Source organism: Mugil cephalus, chromosome 1, assembly GCF_022458985.1.
Source record: "Mugil cephalus isolate CIBA_MC_2020 chromosome 1, CIBA_Mcephalus_1.1, whole genome shotgun sequence".
NCBI classification, from domain to species: Eukaryota; Metazoa; Chordata; class Actinopteri; order Mugiliformes; family Mugilidae; genus Mugil; species Mugil cephalus.
In genome coordinates, this window is record NC_061770.1 from 11,900,607 (window position 1) to 11,917,430 (window position 16,824).

At 46.1% G+C, this 16,824-nt stretch overlaps 1 protein-coding gene across 1 annotated transcript in view; it reads left to right on the forward strand.

Annotated features, from left to right (window-relative positions):
• The window catches only part of LOC125010718 (nuclear receptor coactivator 3-like), a 56,943-nt gene that overhangs the window by 27,282 nt on the left and 12,837 nt on the right, over positions 1-16,824 (forward strand). Inside the window, exons 2-6 of the mRNA XM_047589493.1 lie at positions 5,251-5,337; positions 12,278-12,385; positions 13,450-13,610; positions 15,534-15,634; positions 15,726-15,900. Coding sequence (XP_047445449.1) covers positions 12,297-12,385; positions 13,450-13,610; positions 15,534-15,634; positions 15,726-15,900 — 526 coding nt within the window. The 5' untranslated portion in view covers positions 5,251-5,337; positions 12,278-12,296. The remainder of the gene's footprint in view (positions 1-5,250; positions 5,338-12,277; positions 12,386-13,449; positions 13,611-15,533; positions 15,635-15,725; positions 15,901-16,824) is intronic.

The following is a 16,824-nucleotide window of genomic DNA, read 5'->3' on the forward strand; positions in this document are numbered from 1 at the left end:
CTCCTCCTCCTCCTCTTATCCCTCTCTGAAGTGTGAAGTTTGAAGCAGCAGGCTGTGTGCTATGTGCTATGATAGCGGTAATTAGTCTAAAGATGGAAAGTTCACTCTCACCTTGTCACCGAACTAAGAAGCAGTTTGTTTTCAATGAGTTTTTTTTTTAGCGAGGCTAGTTACGAACAATATCAACATCAATGCACCATTTAGCAGCAACCGAAGAAGGGGGCGTGGATGATGGAGACGGCGGAAAGACTGGCACTTTTTGTTTGAGGGGAATAGAAGCACTCGGGTTCACTCTAGACAGCTCCCCTCTTTGGTACCTCCTCGTCTGCGGAGCCGGCTTTGGACTCTGAGTTTTTTTTATTAGCCTCTGCGGTCTGATTTGTTTAAGGAGAGGCAGGATGCCAAAATGTGGCTTGGCTCGTTTTTTTTTTTCGCTCCAGTGTGAGTGCCGGGTTTGTTGGAGGGACGGGGTGAAACAAAACTAAAGCAGAGTCACCCAGAGTGCACACACACACTTTCACACAATGTACTTTTATGCGTTCTTCACTGTGCCATTGTGTACGCTGGCTGGTGCACACAATTTCTCTCTCAGCCATTACAGAAGATAGACGCGCCGAAAAATCCTGTAATGAAAAAGAAGTGGGTGAAGAAAGGGACGGAATACAGCTCATAAAGAAAGAACTTGTAGACAGCTGACAATGAAGACCGACTGTGACGACGCCTTGCATCGCCTGTGTCTGGACCAAAACGTTGGACTACAACAAAGACTACAGCTGGCACCTATCTTCCGTGCCTTCGGGAACGTAAATACCCGTTCATACCAGCAGGTGGCAGTAGTCTGCGTTTATTGTTGAAAAATGGAAACCGGAAGAGCTGCTATTAGCTGATGTAGCTAGGGGTACATCAGTGGCTCACAATTTTTGCATATAATGGTTATGCATATATGGTGTAGGTTATCAGTAAACAGTCTTTGTCGATGCCAGTCGCTTCATCTGAGCAAAGCGGCGTCTTTGTCTTACCTTGTCATTAAATTGCTTCTCTATGTCCTATGTTTACGATTCTATTGTTTGATGGAGGAATTGCTTTAAGCTTCCTGTTCCTTCATCAGCCATCGTTGAGACCGTATAGATAGCATATGAGAAGAGTCCATTCCTTTTTTTGTACTGAACAGCTCTTGTCCTTATGCTGTGAAATCCTCTCACCACTAGCACTGGGCGCTATACTGGTTACCGTTGTGATATGAATTTGTAATATACCGGCATACCGGTTTACCGGACCATTTTCAATGTAGCACTTCTAAACAGGCATGGTGCGACTGTGTTGCTGCGAGGCGTGGTGAAGATGGAGAGGCCTGAAAAATGAAGCGACTTGTGCCAAAAATAGCTACCGTGTCGGTTCTTTGTTTTGTTTTTGTTTTTTGTTTTTTTAGTGTGATCAGACGTCCCCGATTTCTGCGGACAGCCCCCGTTTTGGTTGAACTGTCCCGCGGCTGAAGCTGTCCCCGGACACGTCCCCAATTTTACCTTTTTATGAATAAGAAAAAAAAAAATGTTGCGCACAGACTACAGTTATTACGGTAGATGGTTACGCTGCTAATGAGATTACAGACATAGCGGCTTAAATAGTTTTAAATATGTCAAAATAAATGAAACCGTAATGTTTCTTCATTTCATCTTGATAACAATTTATTGTTTTGTTTTTTTTTTTTTTTGTTTTTTTTTTTTATCTCCAAGCCATCTCCAGATTCCTACATCAACAGGCTAACACGGGACCATGCAAACCAGTTTTACTATTAGTGTGGGATTATTCTACAATATTTACTCATCATCGCAGTAAAATATTCCATCCTTAGACAATCGACTGCATTAATTCCTCTCAACCAGTCGAAAATGTTATACACATGGTTATGCATGAAAAAAAAAAACAACAAAGATGTAAAAAAAAAAAAAGAGAAAACAGTAGAAAACCAACTTTCAGTGTGTTCCCTTTGAAATGCATTTTGTTTATGTTCATCTTCAGAGATCTCTCCGACTGACTTGCTGAAAAGTGGCCGATGGATGTCCAACTTGTCCCAACAGTGCAGGACACATTGAAGCTGAAGCTCAGTGATGTGCCCAACCATGACATGATAACTCCTTTAACTTCTGATTTGGTTCTCACTTGGCAAGTTTCAAAAACTAGATAATGATAAATTCACTAAAAGTAATATGTTTTTACCTTAATTGGCCAACATGTACAATGATGCCATTGTAGTGTATCTGAAATAATGTAACATAAGTGTAGCTCAGCTCCTGTAGCTGTTCATGCATCATTTTAACTGGTTAAAATTAAATCAGCTGTAGCTAACTATTTCCTGAATTTCATAAGAAACTTGATAAAAAGCAAAATGACATATTTGGCAAGCTGGCAACAAGATGACCTGAATTTGAACATAAACTGATCAATTTAATGTCTGTAATTTGGGGCATCTAGAATATGGTTCAACAAGCTCATTGTTAGATCATTTAATCTACATTTTATTTTATATTCAGCTGAATCTACAGGCTGTGGACGTTAACTGCTCCATCTTCTCAGTGAAAAGACGGCGACTTAAAGTAGAGGGCGAATCAAAGATTGAAGTTTTATACAACTTTAGTTAATAACAGATGTTGCAAGCTAAACCTAATCAGATTTGAAGAGGGATTGGAAAGGACTGGGGTTCAATAAGAGGATTTGATACTGGTATTAAAATTCAGCAAAATATTATTGAGCCTTCGGGCTTAATGATGTGATATATTCAGGTCTGGTTACAGTTTTGTGTGAAGGCTGGCTTTAATAGCAGTAGATACAATCCTTATAAAGTCTTTCCAGCAGCTGATCAACAACACCTGCTTTGTTTCTGCACCAGTGTTGACTCTTTTTAGGTGAAAGTTGTGTTTCAGATACCCAGAAACCGTAGTCGGCTCCACAGTAGGCTGTGATCTGACATAAGCTGTGCATCAAAAAAAAAAACTCTCATTCGATTAAATGGGGTCAGTACATTGACATAATGGGGCTCCCGTTGCAGGGGGCTCCGGCAGAGAAAAAATGCAGTGTCTGCTGGGTTCGGATCTTCATGAGAAAAATCACACTCTGACCGACAAATCCAAACTGATACAGACTTTATTAGCAATCCAGAAGTGGTGTCTCTCACACGAAGTGACATGGTCCCAGTTTTCTTCCTGGTTGAGGTGGAGGTGACAGATGAACACACCTGTCTGTGTGTGTGTTTTTTTTAATCATTTTTATCTCATCTGTGCTCTTTGTTGGCAACATGCATCATTACAGTCGTCACTAAGACACCAGCCGAGGAAGTGTTCGTTCCCTCATATTCTAAAGCAAAACACTATGCAAAACAGACGGCAGTGTAGGTGGTAACTGTCGCAAAACACGTTCTCCTTTATTTATGGGCTCAGATGTCCAGTATTATCATTTGGACCTGTTGATTCAGCGGACCCTCATGATGTGCACCTCTCAGTTCAAGTTTATGAAGTTAACGGCGTCTGCGTAAACACCACAATAAACGGTGAACTCTGGATGCGTCTTTATTGCGCCTTTACGACGAGTCGCTCCAACGAGAGGGCCACGCCGCTGCGTGAGGCGTTCGCGTTGTTGCTCAAGTGCACCGACAAAAGACAAGCGAGCGGGCACGTACAGAAATTGAGATAAAGTGGCACGTGTTCGGTGGAGAGCGGTCTGCAGAAAAGGCCTCGGGTTTAACATTTCTGCACTGACTCTTCGTCTTGAGCTCATTCACGCTGCTTTTATATTCAAGGCTTTATGCCGGTATGAGCAGTGCCGCATGACGTTAACTACCGTTTTATTCGCTCCGGTTTTCACGGCTGTGTCAAAGTGAGCACAAAGAGCAGTAACGATCAGACTGAAGGCTCTTCTGCCCCGTGCACGCCTCAGCCCAGCCTCCCTCCAGCTTGTGCACAAAAAAATTAAGTCAGCCGTTCTCACAGCTGGAGCTATAAATACTCCCCACTTAAAAAGTTATTCTCTGGCTCCGTTTCTCTCCCCTCTCAATTAATAGGAAACACATCGGTTCAAGGAGGGTCTTTGTTGGTGTGCGCGAGTCCATACATCACCTAAACAAGAGCACCGACCCCTCCTCCTTTCCCTCCTGCCTCCTCGTACGCCGACAGCCCCCATCTGCTCCCAATCACGGGTGCAGCCAGCGGTCAGGTCGCTGACAGGGGACGGCACACGGGCGCGTGCTAACATACTACGCTCACGCGTGCAAACACACACGGCACAGGCGCGGCGGATTTGAGATCAGAAAACGCGTCTGCTCAGACGGATGGTGGGAGAACGTGCCCCCTGACACGGCGCTCTCAACATCCACTTAATAAAAAAACCAATGTAAACCCTCACACACGCTTTGAAGCGCGGTGACAGATGAACATGAGACGTCCTGGTGGTGAGCGCGCACTGATGACAGGGTGTCATGGAAACGCCCAGCGTTCTCCATGGTTACGCACTGTTTACCCCTACGGGATACTCTCTCGTGATTGTTCAGACAGAACACTTGAGCTTCTACAACAACTCGGCATGGCTAAAATACACACACACACACACACTTTGTTTCTTATCAGGGTCTAAATGGACATAAATTAGCCTATTATGTGCTTTTGGGATTAGGGCGGTGATTTAGCCTAATAGTCTGTTTTTGCGCTCTTGCTCAGAGAGTCCATACAGCACAGGGAGATATTTGCCAATAAAGGCTTGACGTTTAAATCCACTTGCATGGATCGGCGGCGGCCGTTTAGTGGAGAGGATGTGGAATCGCTTTCCTTTTCAGTTTCTAAAGTTGGAGCGATTGTCGTCACTTTCTGGTCTCAGCCGTTTGGCTTCCTGTAAAACTTGTGTCTCAACATCCCTTTTCTTGTGTGTGTGTGTGCGCGCGCGCGCGTGTGTGTGTGTGTGTGTGTGTGTGTGTGTGTGTGTGTGTGTGCGTGTGTGTGCGGTCTGCAATGCAAGTGCACAGTAGCCATGATGTGTTTGCTCTGAACACGTGCAGCCGTAATGAAGACAAAAGCACATAGCTCGGCTCCCTCACAGTTCCCCTCTCCTCATTAAGCTGTTAATGCTGCTTCCTGTGCATGTGTCTTCAGGCCGCTGATTAATAATGCTCCTTGTTATTCATTAATATAATGAACATGCGCTGTTGAACATGATTGTTAAACTTTTTTTTTTATTTGTGTGTTTTTTTTCCCCCCCTTTCTTCAGACTCCATTGACCAGCCCACATAGGACCACACCCCCAGAGCGAGGGGAGGGGGGATCTGATCGTCCATCATCTCGGCGCCGACACAAGGTGGGCCAACATCCCGTATGGTTGGCATGGTAACGGCCTGCTGGGTTTAGGTTTAGCGGTTTGTCAAGAGACAGTTTCTTGTTGTTGCCACAGTCTTGCAACATCCTCCTGACCTGAACGCCGAAATGCAGAGAACACTTTGTGTTTTCTGAGGCAAATGTTTTATGGAGGGGTTTTTATTTTGTGTGTGTTTGAGGTTTGGATCTCGGTAGGTGGAATAGTTTTGGAGAAGAAGTGGTGGCGGTAACTAGAGAAGCAAACGGGGTTGTGAAGACGATTTTCGGGGAGATGAGAAAATGAAGAGTGGGAAGACAGCAGGGAGACAGGAGGAGAAATCAAATTATTCTTTGTGCCCTACCTGCCACAGCGGCTGAAAGAAAGCATTCATCTTTTGCCCCTGTCTGCAGGTGACAACAACAACACACACACTGAGACACAGATGTAGCCAGACTTAACCAAACCACATTCTCTCTTTTGTTCACGTGCGTTCTCACGCACATGCTTCTGCAAACGTGCTGCACAGATCGCCGGGGTGATCTCGGTGATGGAGGTGGCTGTGAAAGAGGGAGTGGGGGGGGGGGAGGGCGGTGGTCCCGAACAGGATGAAAATAGCAAAGGGTGCAGATGAAGGAGGAAGCAGGTGACCCCCCCAAAAGAAGTTAAAGACAGTAAAAGTGCGTTTCATTTCTCTCCATATGTAGCAGGCGACTGGTCTGAATGTGGGTGAAACTGGTTTAATCGTCAGCACGAAAGAAACTCTGGAAAACATCTGGTTCTTTCATAAAAAGTGGAACTAACGATCTGAAATGATCTGAACCTGATAACACTTTTTAGAACACTTCAGAGTTTGGTTGCTGAAGTGGTTGATCATAAACCACAGTAAATACTGACTGATTTCAACATCATGAGTCGAATAGTTTGTAGTAAATTAAAGGATTAGTTAATTATTTATCTGTTCATTACTAAACATGAACCTATCTATGAGACTCTCTTGAGTGTTTTTTAATTATTTTGTCATCGGTTGAAGATTCTTCGAATCCATTCCTGCAGACAGCTTCTTCAGTGTTGAGGACCACTGATAATATCATTAAACACAGATGGAACCTTTCGCTGAGACAAACATGGTCAGAAAAACTTCAAATATGCAAAGTGACTCGCTAATGTCAGGACAAACCAGAGACTCTGAGTCAAAGTGAAGCAGCTGCTGCTGCTCTTGTCATGTCGCTGGTGTGAGCTTACATGGCCGCTCCAGGGCCGTGCGCCTCTGTTTTGTCAACAGAGATTACGAAAGAGAGGCGGGCGGGCGGGAGCGAGCTATTTGCATCACCCAGCCCGAGCACGGCTGTCACCCACCCTCTCCCTTCGTCTCTCTCTTTCCGTCTGCTCCTCCCTTTTGTCGCCAGCTCCCTGCTCCCTGTGCGCAGACCGTCCTCCCTTCATGGCCTTTAAAAAGAAAAAAAAAAAAATGAAAAGTTCCGACTCAAGCCACCGCCACTACCGAGAGATATTGAATGAACATATTCAGCCAAACATTGCTCTACACGCCTTTGTCGCTTCTAAACAAATTTACTGAATGTTCACTGAGTTAAACTTTAACCTGTCTGAGTTTCAGCTTTTCCACAGTGATGTTTAACCTGGACACATCTCAGCCGTGTACGACGCAGTTTTTGAATACTCTGAATGTGTCGTTGCTCATTTGTCCCATTCACTCGTCACACACTTACAGCAACTCTTTCCGACTCATTCTTATTTGTTGCAGTGTTTTTTTCCCCCCTCCGCTGTGACTCACTCTGCCGTGGGAGGTTTGTCGTCTCTGCAGTCTGTTTTCCCGAACCAAATTTTTCAACTTTTAGCTGCTGCTCATCCATTTTAGCTCCACTCGTCTGTGAGTTTAACTCAGCTGTGATATTTATGTGTTGCGCATCTCCCTGCAAATATTTTTGTTGCTTAAACTCAGGGGAAAAAAAAAACTCCTCAGTACAAAGACAGAAAGACTTTTATTTAACTTTTATTCAAGTTAAGTTGTGTTAAAAATGTCTGCACGTCCTGCAACGTCCTAGAAAAACTAGAATTGGTTCGAAAATTTTAGACAACCAATGTTATCTGATTGTTATCCATGAAACACAATAAACAGCGTGTCTATTGATTTTAGAATCTCAAGACCTTTTAAAAGTTCTTCTACTTGAAAACCTTTCACTTTTCTTTTGGTGTCATGAAATGTTTTCTGATCGCCGAAAAAGAATTAAACCAAAGAAATTGCACACACGTCCCATTTATACAAAATGAAAACCACAACTTAAAGACAGTGGAGACACTTCATCCTGTGGGTAGAATGACTGTACAGTTTTAAACGTTGGCCTCGGGTCTGACGGAGCGTCTTTTATATGCATATATGTATTTATGTGGATACCTTTATATGTAAACGCGCAGCTCAGAATTAAACGCCAGCAGGTTCGTGTGAAGGTTCAGAGAGATATTTAAATCACGCCTCGTTTTGCTTATTGAGTTCATTGAAACAAATGTCTTCTTATCTTAGAAAATGAAAGGACTTCAGTAGATTATGAAATGCTATGAATTAGCTGGCTTTAAGATGCAGAGGAGATTCATATCATGCCAGATTAATCTATGAAATGGATTCTGTCACCTTGTAAAAGAGTCTAATAGTCATTTTACCTTCACCTTATGAATAAACAGGGTCGGTGTCTTGCCAGAAGATGAAGCTGTAAATATTACTGGGTATAAAAGAGACTCGTGGCTAAACGATATGAACCCTGATTTCTAGCTAATTATCAGAGGTTCATCCTCTTGGCACCGTGAACATCTTCTGTGGTTTTACTAGAAACTTGAACAACAAATATTACGCCTGCTGAGATGACTGTGAGTTCAACTTTGGTTCTTCAACAGATGTTAACGAGCTCTGTTCCTCTGTTACTGGCTGGTGTTCAGAGGGCGGACGCGAATGTATACACTGTGCGCTGTTTGTTTATGTGCACAGCCGGTCTCTGCCCACCGTCCTGATTAAAATGATCATCACATGTGCAGGCAATAGCAATAATTTACCCCGGTGAGGCAAGAAAAAAAATCACGTGAACCTCCAGTAGCTGCATAAAGACGTCACCAGTGTGTCTCAGGTTGATCAGTTCATTAGATTATGAAGACGATTAGGAATTCTTTCACCTCTAGGTCGGTGTCTCAAATTACAAGGCGCATTCTCACTAAAAACCATTTCTTTCCTGAACGCATGAGAATGTGCAGGAGCGCAGTTCTCGCGGGATTTCGCCGGTTGCCTAGCAATGTCTGTGTGATCGTAGCCTCCCCATCAGTCAGCGTGGAGTCTGTATTTTCTCTGTGGTGGAGTAGGCGCTTCTTTGTGACTGCTCCGACTGAATAATCTGTGCATTTCCTCAGGTCTGTCCTGCGTTTAATGTCGATCCCACTGGTCAGGTCAAGTCTCGCGGCATGTGAACTTCACTTGGGTTGGATTGCATGCGCTTCAGTTTATGAGGTGGGCAGTTTCCTCTGGTGTTGCCATAAAGCCATAAACTCTGCGGTTCCTGGTGAGCGCTGCTCCCACTGGGATCCAGGCTCCAGGGTCACCGGCGGGCTGCTGTCCTGTGGCAGACCTCTGGAGTTTAGCTTCACCCCAGGTGATGCCACAGCAGCGCTGACCCCGGCGATCTTCCCACCGTCCCCTGCTAATGACCTGGAAAATATGCGGGTCAGCTCTCAGCGTGAATTCTGCGACCCCTTGAAATCCTCCAGGTCAAGATCAGGGTTGAGAACCGGGTCAAAATTAGTGTGAGAGTTCAGAGTTGCTCACTTGCGTGGGCGCTCTCACCTGTAGCCGTCAGCAGAGCAGAAGCTGCATTTTCTTGCCCTGCTCTTAGTTTGTGCGTCAGAAGCTACTACTCTGATTAACGACTGCATTAGTTTCAACTCTTGGGTCTTTTTAAGCTGTTTGTTATCATACTAAGTGTACTTCTAAGTATTTAAAAAAAAAAAAAAAACTGCATGAGATAAATGAGAGAGTGTCCATTAATTGATTAATTTGAAATGCTCTTAGAGGTTATCATGAGAGAAGCTGCAGGGGCAGGTTACGGTCGCACAGAGGGGCAATTGAAGGTGTCGTCTCGTTCGTTACACATCAAGTTGTGAAACGTATGAGTCAGACGCAACCTGCTTACTTTCTCATCTCCGCACACCTGGACGAATGTAGTGTGAAGCAGGTGCGAGGTGTTGGATCGTCTGCTGCATAAATTCCTCATGCTGATGCTGGAGCTATGTTGGGTGCTCGGGGAGTTTTTCTGTAGCTTTTCCAGGTCGTCGGACAAAAACAAAAACCCGAGCTCCTCCGTAACTCTGGGCTCATCGTAATATAAAAACAAATAAATAAATAAATAAAAAATACAGCGCTTTGCATTGACATAGAGGACTGGCTCACGCCTGCGTTACATGATTGCCGTCGGCCGGGTGAGTTTTTCCTGCGGAGTCCTGATTGCTGCCTGGTTTCTTTAAGAGTCTGTTCTTCACAGCTGAATCCTGTAAGCGTTTCTTGAATTAAAATAGGTTTTTAGTTTCATGAATTTATCTGCTCGCTCCATCTACATCTGTTCGGCTTCTGTCCCAGTCTTCTTACTGCCCTAATTCAACATGTGCATTAAGCAATGTGCAGCAAAGCCAGTGTGCTCTCCACATTTGTCTCTGCTCCCTCTCACATCATAAGCTGCCATCTTCGTGCCCGCCTCGCTGCTCCCTCTTGCTGCCCTCAATAACGCCATCACTCTCTCCCATTTCCCTCTTTGCGCGTCTCATTCCCGCTGCCCCCTGCTGCTGTATTGTACCCACCGCAGCCCCACTGCCTCTCTGCCACCAGGCCCCACTGCCTGTAGCGTGTAATTGACTTTCTCCCTGCACTGGAAAAGCGGGCGGCCCGCGCCAGGCTGGAGGTGACCCATTTCCCTGGGGCATTCAGCAGCCTCCTAATCAACCATTCTCTGGGGCCGCCTCATTCACTCCGCAATTAGAGCAACTCCCCCTTTGAGAACTCCATCAATAGGCTGGCAGGCGGGCGGGCGGGCTCGGTCGGCGTAGGAGCAAAGACGGAGTTTCACTCAAACACTTTGCTTTGGCTCTTCAAGTTCTGAACCCCCCCTCCCCGACTTTGTACCTCCCCCTCTCTTGCTTTTTGCCTCCTCTGCTCCTCATCTCCCCTGTGGTAGGTTTCATCAGACAACAGCAAGCGGGGGTTTTGTCTAACGAAGAGCAGCAGACGGGGAGGCAGGTAGACTGGAGGATAGGCAAGAAGAGGTGCAGGTAGGCAAGCAGACAAAGGCTCAGAGGCAGACAGTCAGTCAGATGGGAGGCACTCAAGGGAGAGATTAAAAGAGAAATTTGAAAGAAACACATAGAGGAAGGCAGTATCTGCACGATTTCAGAGCATCTCTTGCTTTTAGAAGGAGGTTCGTGAGTATTCCCCGCTGTTGTCTGTGCGAAAGAATATACACTTGCGTTTCTCCTGGTCTTGAAGACATGCATGAAAGCTGCCTTCATATTGATTCCGTCTCAGTACGAAGGTGCGTTCGCCGTTTGTTTCTACTGGGTATGATCTCGAGATTGCACAACTGAAGACCTCTGTCAAATAAAAAAAAAAAAAAAAAAAAAAAACACACAACGCAATCAGATGGTTTCGTCGACTGCTCAGATCCCACAAGAAGGAGCCTGAGATGATGGTGTATGATGATTAAATAACAGGTCGGCATCTCTCTCCTGCCGTTGGCCTGATTTGCTATGCAGGAGAGGCAGTGCTCTGGTCAGAGGATAACCATGTAATCAATGGAATGAAAAAGCTGCTCTGGCTGTGAAGGTTAAGAGGGGTACTGGAGGCTTTCAGCCCACTCTGTGCTCAACACATGCATTCAAAACAGACTCCAGACAGTCTGAATGTTACATCTCCTCCTCTAATTCCTCCTCCTTTCACCTGTTCCCCTTCCCTCCTGTCTTTCTTTGACATGCCTTTATCTCTCTTTCCCTCAGCTCGCTCTCTCCCGCTGCCTCCGCCTCTTTTCGCTCTGATTCCCCCCCTCGCTATTTTTTTTCCTCCCCTGCATTTTCTCTGTATATCCTCTGTCTCCTACTATATTTGTGTTCTCTCTCCCCTTCATTTACTTTCCTCTCCTCCCTCCCTCCATCCCCGTTTCCCTCCCTCCTACCTTTCCCCAGTGTCAGCCGCTGTCACTGTGGCGAAGAAAGTGACCAATCAGAGCTCTCTCCACAGCACCTGCTCCTCCCTCCCTCTGTTATTTCTTCCATTCCTTCCCACTCTTCCCTTCTCTCCTTCCTTCTCCTTCTCCTCCTCCTCCTCCTCCTCCTCTCATCCCATCTGCCTCTCTTCCCCACAACCTTTATCAGCTCACTTCCTGGAGACGAAATGTGATGCATTATGGGAGACAGACGGCTGTCTAACAGGGTTAATTGTGCAGCGTGGCTTATCATCAGAGACATTGCTAATCCTGTGTGAGTGTGTGTGAGTGTGTGTGCGTGTGTGTGTGTGGATGTACCATATGAGCTGATGAACTCGTACATGCACAGGCCCACACACACAAACAAACACAACCTCGCATGCTTACTCTCATATTCTCCAAATAGGAGGAGGAGGCGGCGGCGGCGGCGGCAGCCGACGAGACATGTTTATGTTCGTCAGGATCTGCCAGAATACGATTTGCATGATATAAGCATATTTTAATCTGCTGTGCTCTGTTTTGCACTGAATCCACTTATTGTCACGCTTCTGTGTTGGTCGTTCATGTTCAAAAGGACGATTCCCGTGTTTTCTTCCCCACACAATTTGCCTATAGAATAACCCTCGAATCTCTTCTCTGCCTGCACTGAAAGCCTTTGTCACAACTTTGTGTGTGTGTGTGTGTGCGCTCCTTCCTCTCAGGTGCTGATATGCGCACACGATGAGCGGACTGGGGGAGAACTCCATGGAGCCTCTGAGCTCAGAAAACCGGAAACGCAAGCTCTCCACTTGCGACACGCCTGGTCTGGGGTGAGTATAGTGTGTGTGTGTGTGTGTGTGTGTGTGTGTGTGTGTGTGTGTGTGTGTGTGTGTGTGTGTGTGTGTGTGTGTGATCAGCAAATGAGAGGGGAAATGAAGGAAAGTGGGCTACTGGGTCAGTGGTTTCTCAAGCCCCGGCCATAGAGCTATTATGTGCGCTGTGGTAAATAGGAAGTAAACTGTGTGCGAACATGAAGAAGATTTTTAAAGCAGTTTTGTTGAAAAAAAAAATCCTGATCTGAGTTTAATTCTTTTTTTTATTATTATTTTTCTGTTAAAATAGTTTTATAGCTGACAGTCTTTTGTTCAACACATTGAAAGGAAGGTGAATTATTTTAGCACAGTGCTTTAATACCAAATAAAACCCTGAGACATGGGCCCAAGACCCTGAGAACACCAACTGCCAAATAAAGGCAAAGAATTATATTGAGATTGGTACTGATCTTTTCCTCTAAAGCTTGTTTCACACTCCGCGAGAAGGGCTGCGAGAACAAGTAATTTATACTTCACAAGAAAACTCAAGGGCCGTACTCCGGGGAAGTCGTCATTGCCGCTGCAGCCTACGTCACACATGCTAAGCATTGTGGGAGGTGCAGGAGACGGACGACGAAAGGCACTTTTCTTATACACTTTTCAGATGTCGGCCACAGTATGCTGTGAGAGTTCAGTGGTCACACTGTGAATATTAGCATCCGGGAGCTCACAGATTGGCCACGAGCATTTCCACTCTCCTGTATTAACCACGCCTACTTCCAATACCACACGAGAAAAAAGTTCTGCTCGGCTGATGTGTCGAGGGCAAGCTGCGAGAACAAACTTCACACTCGCACCTCTTTCCTAAAAAGTTGCAAGCTTAAAATTACCAGAAAATGTCTCTATGTCTCCAACTACATTAAATACTGCTGACTTTACTACCAGACAAATCTTTCTTAAACCAACTCCATGAAGACACATTTTCATCTACCACGCAGCCACTGTATTGTACGTTTAGACAAAGTAGTGAGCAGTGTAGCCGCGTTAGCTCAGCTCTAATCTCTCCACGTTGCCCCCTGAAGGTGCGAGAGGAAGCGGCGGGAGCAGGAGAGCAAATACATCGAGGAGCTGGCGGAGCTGATCTCGGCCAACCTCAGCGACATCGACACCTTCAACGTCAAACCGGACAAATGCGCCATCCTCAAAGAGACGGTGCGCCAGATCCGCCAGATCAAAGAGCAGGGTGAGTGGAAGCAGTTGTCTGAAACCGTGAAGGCCACTCATGGCTGGAGACGGGCAGGTGCACCGCAACATGGGAGGTTGCTGAGAAGTATCTGTAGGAAACACTGGGGGGAAGGTGTTAAGAAGTGAGGCAGTGGAGATGGTGGGGGTTAGCATGCACACACAAATGGACACGCGCCTCCTCTGAGCCCAGGTGCAAGGACAAATCAGTCATTCATCTCCCACAAATTTCACAGCCCTAACTGTTTATGTTTGGGTGGAAACATGGGCACTGCTTTGTGAACCTGTCACTCTTGTGTATGTGTGGTTGTCTGTCTATGTGCGCGCGCGTGTGTGTGTGTTATGGCCCTGCACAGCTGTGTGCTGGCCTCGCCAGGGGCTGTTTAATTGGACGCTTGCAGGTAATCACATGCCCATTCATTCTGCTGAACTGCCAAATTATTAGCTCAGTTACATCTGCTGCTGTTACAGTTCTGTCTCCATTATGCGTTGGTCATTTCTGCAGCAAACTGCTCAGGAAGCTGCGGGCTGAGACGTTTGCTTTGCAGATGCGGCTTCGGCGCACACGTTGACATTTTAACTCCGGGATTCAGACGCGTGTCAGTATGAATTTTTCCATTCAAGGTGAATTTCAGGAGATCAGGGGGCAGAGCCGGTGGTGAATTTTGTTCTTTCTTGTTCCTGCTCGGCTCAGTCAGTGTCTGCCACCTCGACAGGAAGGGGAAGAGGCTACAGCTGGCCCTGACTGGCTGCTGACTGGTTTCCATAGTTACAGGAAGTGAAGACAGAAATGACACGGGCGTTTAGACTCGTCTCTCGCTTTCTACCTGTTCCTCTTCTCCTTGTCTCACTTTCGGTTGCTCTTACTGTCGGTTTTCCTTCTGCTCTTTTCTCTCATCAATCATTCCTGTTTTTCATCTCGCCGGGATTCAACATTTTTCTGCTCTTCTTTTTCTGCTTCCCTGCTTTTTTTTCTCTCCCCCCCTTCACGTCTCATCTGTATTGCAGCACAATGAGTTGCAGTAACTTAAGGTTTGCTTCCAGCATCTTAAGATATTGAATGAACTGATGGAGCGCCACCTCTCTCTTTCTGTCTCTCTTATTCTCTGTTTATGTCTCATTCTCTTTCTTCTCAGTCCTTCTCTGCCTAACTTCACAATGCCCAGCTGTAGGCAGCAATGGCTTTTTTTTTTCTTTCTTTCTTTGTGTGGGTATCTGTGCCCCTTGGGAGCTAATCAGATAGAATCATTCCTGTAGCCAGGCAGCCCCCTCCTCTTTCTCAGACCAAGACCTGCATTAATACACCAGCCCCAAACACTATCTGTTTTTCCCACTGTTGTCATCGTCCATATTCCTCTGTCTCAACCCTTTCTCTTTCCGCCTTTCCCCCCCTCTCAGCCTCAGCCCCTCCATTAATTCAGGTGTCTCAGCTCCTGCCCCTGCACCATTACGGCTTCCAGAGCCGCTCTAGCTCTCTCCCGCTATCTCTCCCTTTCTCTCTCTCCCTCTCTCTCTCTCTCCCAGCCCCAGCCTACCAGACAGTCCCTCACAGTCTGACACTGAATATAAAGCATGAGGACGGCAGCTACCTGCTCCACATGCACCCAGCCCTCTACTCCTCCTGATGGCTCTTCGGAGAAACCTGCCTACGTCCGTCTCCCTCCTCACCTGTAGTTTTAAATAAAAAAAAAAAAAATTGGAAAAAAAAATTGAAAAAAAAGTGAAGCTTGAGAAACGCTGCCCCCTGCTGGCGCAGCTATAGTAGTGAATGGCTGTCAGTTTCCTCGAGTTTCAGGTATCGTTGCTCTCACCTTGTGTTTCTCCTTTGCTCTTTTTTTTTTTTTCTTTGCAGGCAGCTGGGCTTGAAGTGGCTGTTTGTGATGTTTTTGCTAATGTTTTTTCCTTACCCTTCCCTCTGATACAGGAAAAGCATCATCCAACGACGACGACGTTCAGAAGTCAGACGTGTCCTCAACTGGTCAGGGGGTCATCGACAAGGATCACCTAGGACCGCTCCTGCTGCAGGTGAGTCCAGCTCTCCTCACTTGTCAACCAGTCAGCGTTATCCTGACTGGCCCGTCGGCTAATGGTTGACTTCCTGTTGCCGCGTCACCAGGCCCTGGACGGCTTCCTGTTTGTGGTGAACCGAGAGGGCAGCATCGTGTTTGTGTCGGATAACGTGACGCAGTACCTGCAGTACAAACAGGAGGAGCTCATCAACACCAGCGTGTACAACATTCTCCATGAGGACGACAGAGAGGAGTTTCACAAGAACTTGCCCAAGACCAACCGTGAGAAACACACACGCACACGCACACATGCTACAACACACAAGATACTCTCACATACGCTCGCCCTGCGTGACGTCTTCCACGGTGCGAGCCATAAAACTAACTTGGAGGGGTTACAACAACTCTGCGCACATGTCAGCGTAAACTCGCTTATTTATTCATGCTCCTCCTGTCTTTACTCCATCACTTGTTATAACAAGAAGCTCCTGGGAAGCCCGTTCATGTGCGTGAGAGATTTTCAGAAACGCACGCCCAAACACACACACACACACACACACACACCTGACAAAACGCACATGTACACAGAGGAGCACCCGCCCACTCGGCGCTAAGCAGGCAGAGCGTGGCGCAGCTGTCAGTCACACTCAGTGGGCCAGACAGTGTAAAACAGGCCCGAGCTCTATTCAGATCCCGTGGCAGCCATCTGGAAACTACATACTGCTGAATAATGCACCTCCACACTTTCCTCTGTGTTTGCATGTGTACGTCTCATTGTCGGTGATGGAGGAAGTTTTCAGACTTTTACTTGTTGTGCTGTAGCTGACTGTGGTGGGGTTGAAAAACGCGATTATATTCATTATAATTTAATTAGCCAGTTGGTTGTTTGTATAATTTCCAGGAAGAGTGAGTGACACTTAAGTTTATCCAAACCTCAGCATATCCTGGCATAATTGGAAATATTTCAAATTCTCACTTAAAAAGTTTTTAAATTATTAATGCTGAAGCACAATAGCAGAGTAAGTGTCCTTTTCTTATCTTCTGCTTATTGTCCATGTTTGTACGTCTTATGTCAGACACATATTTTCAGGGTGCTGGGTGTGTGTGTGTGTGTGTGTGTGTGTGTGTGTGTGTGTGTGTGTGTGTGTGAAAGCCCATGAGTATTTGCGCTGAGCCCTATTTATAAATCCTATTAATTATGGATAC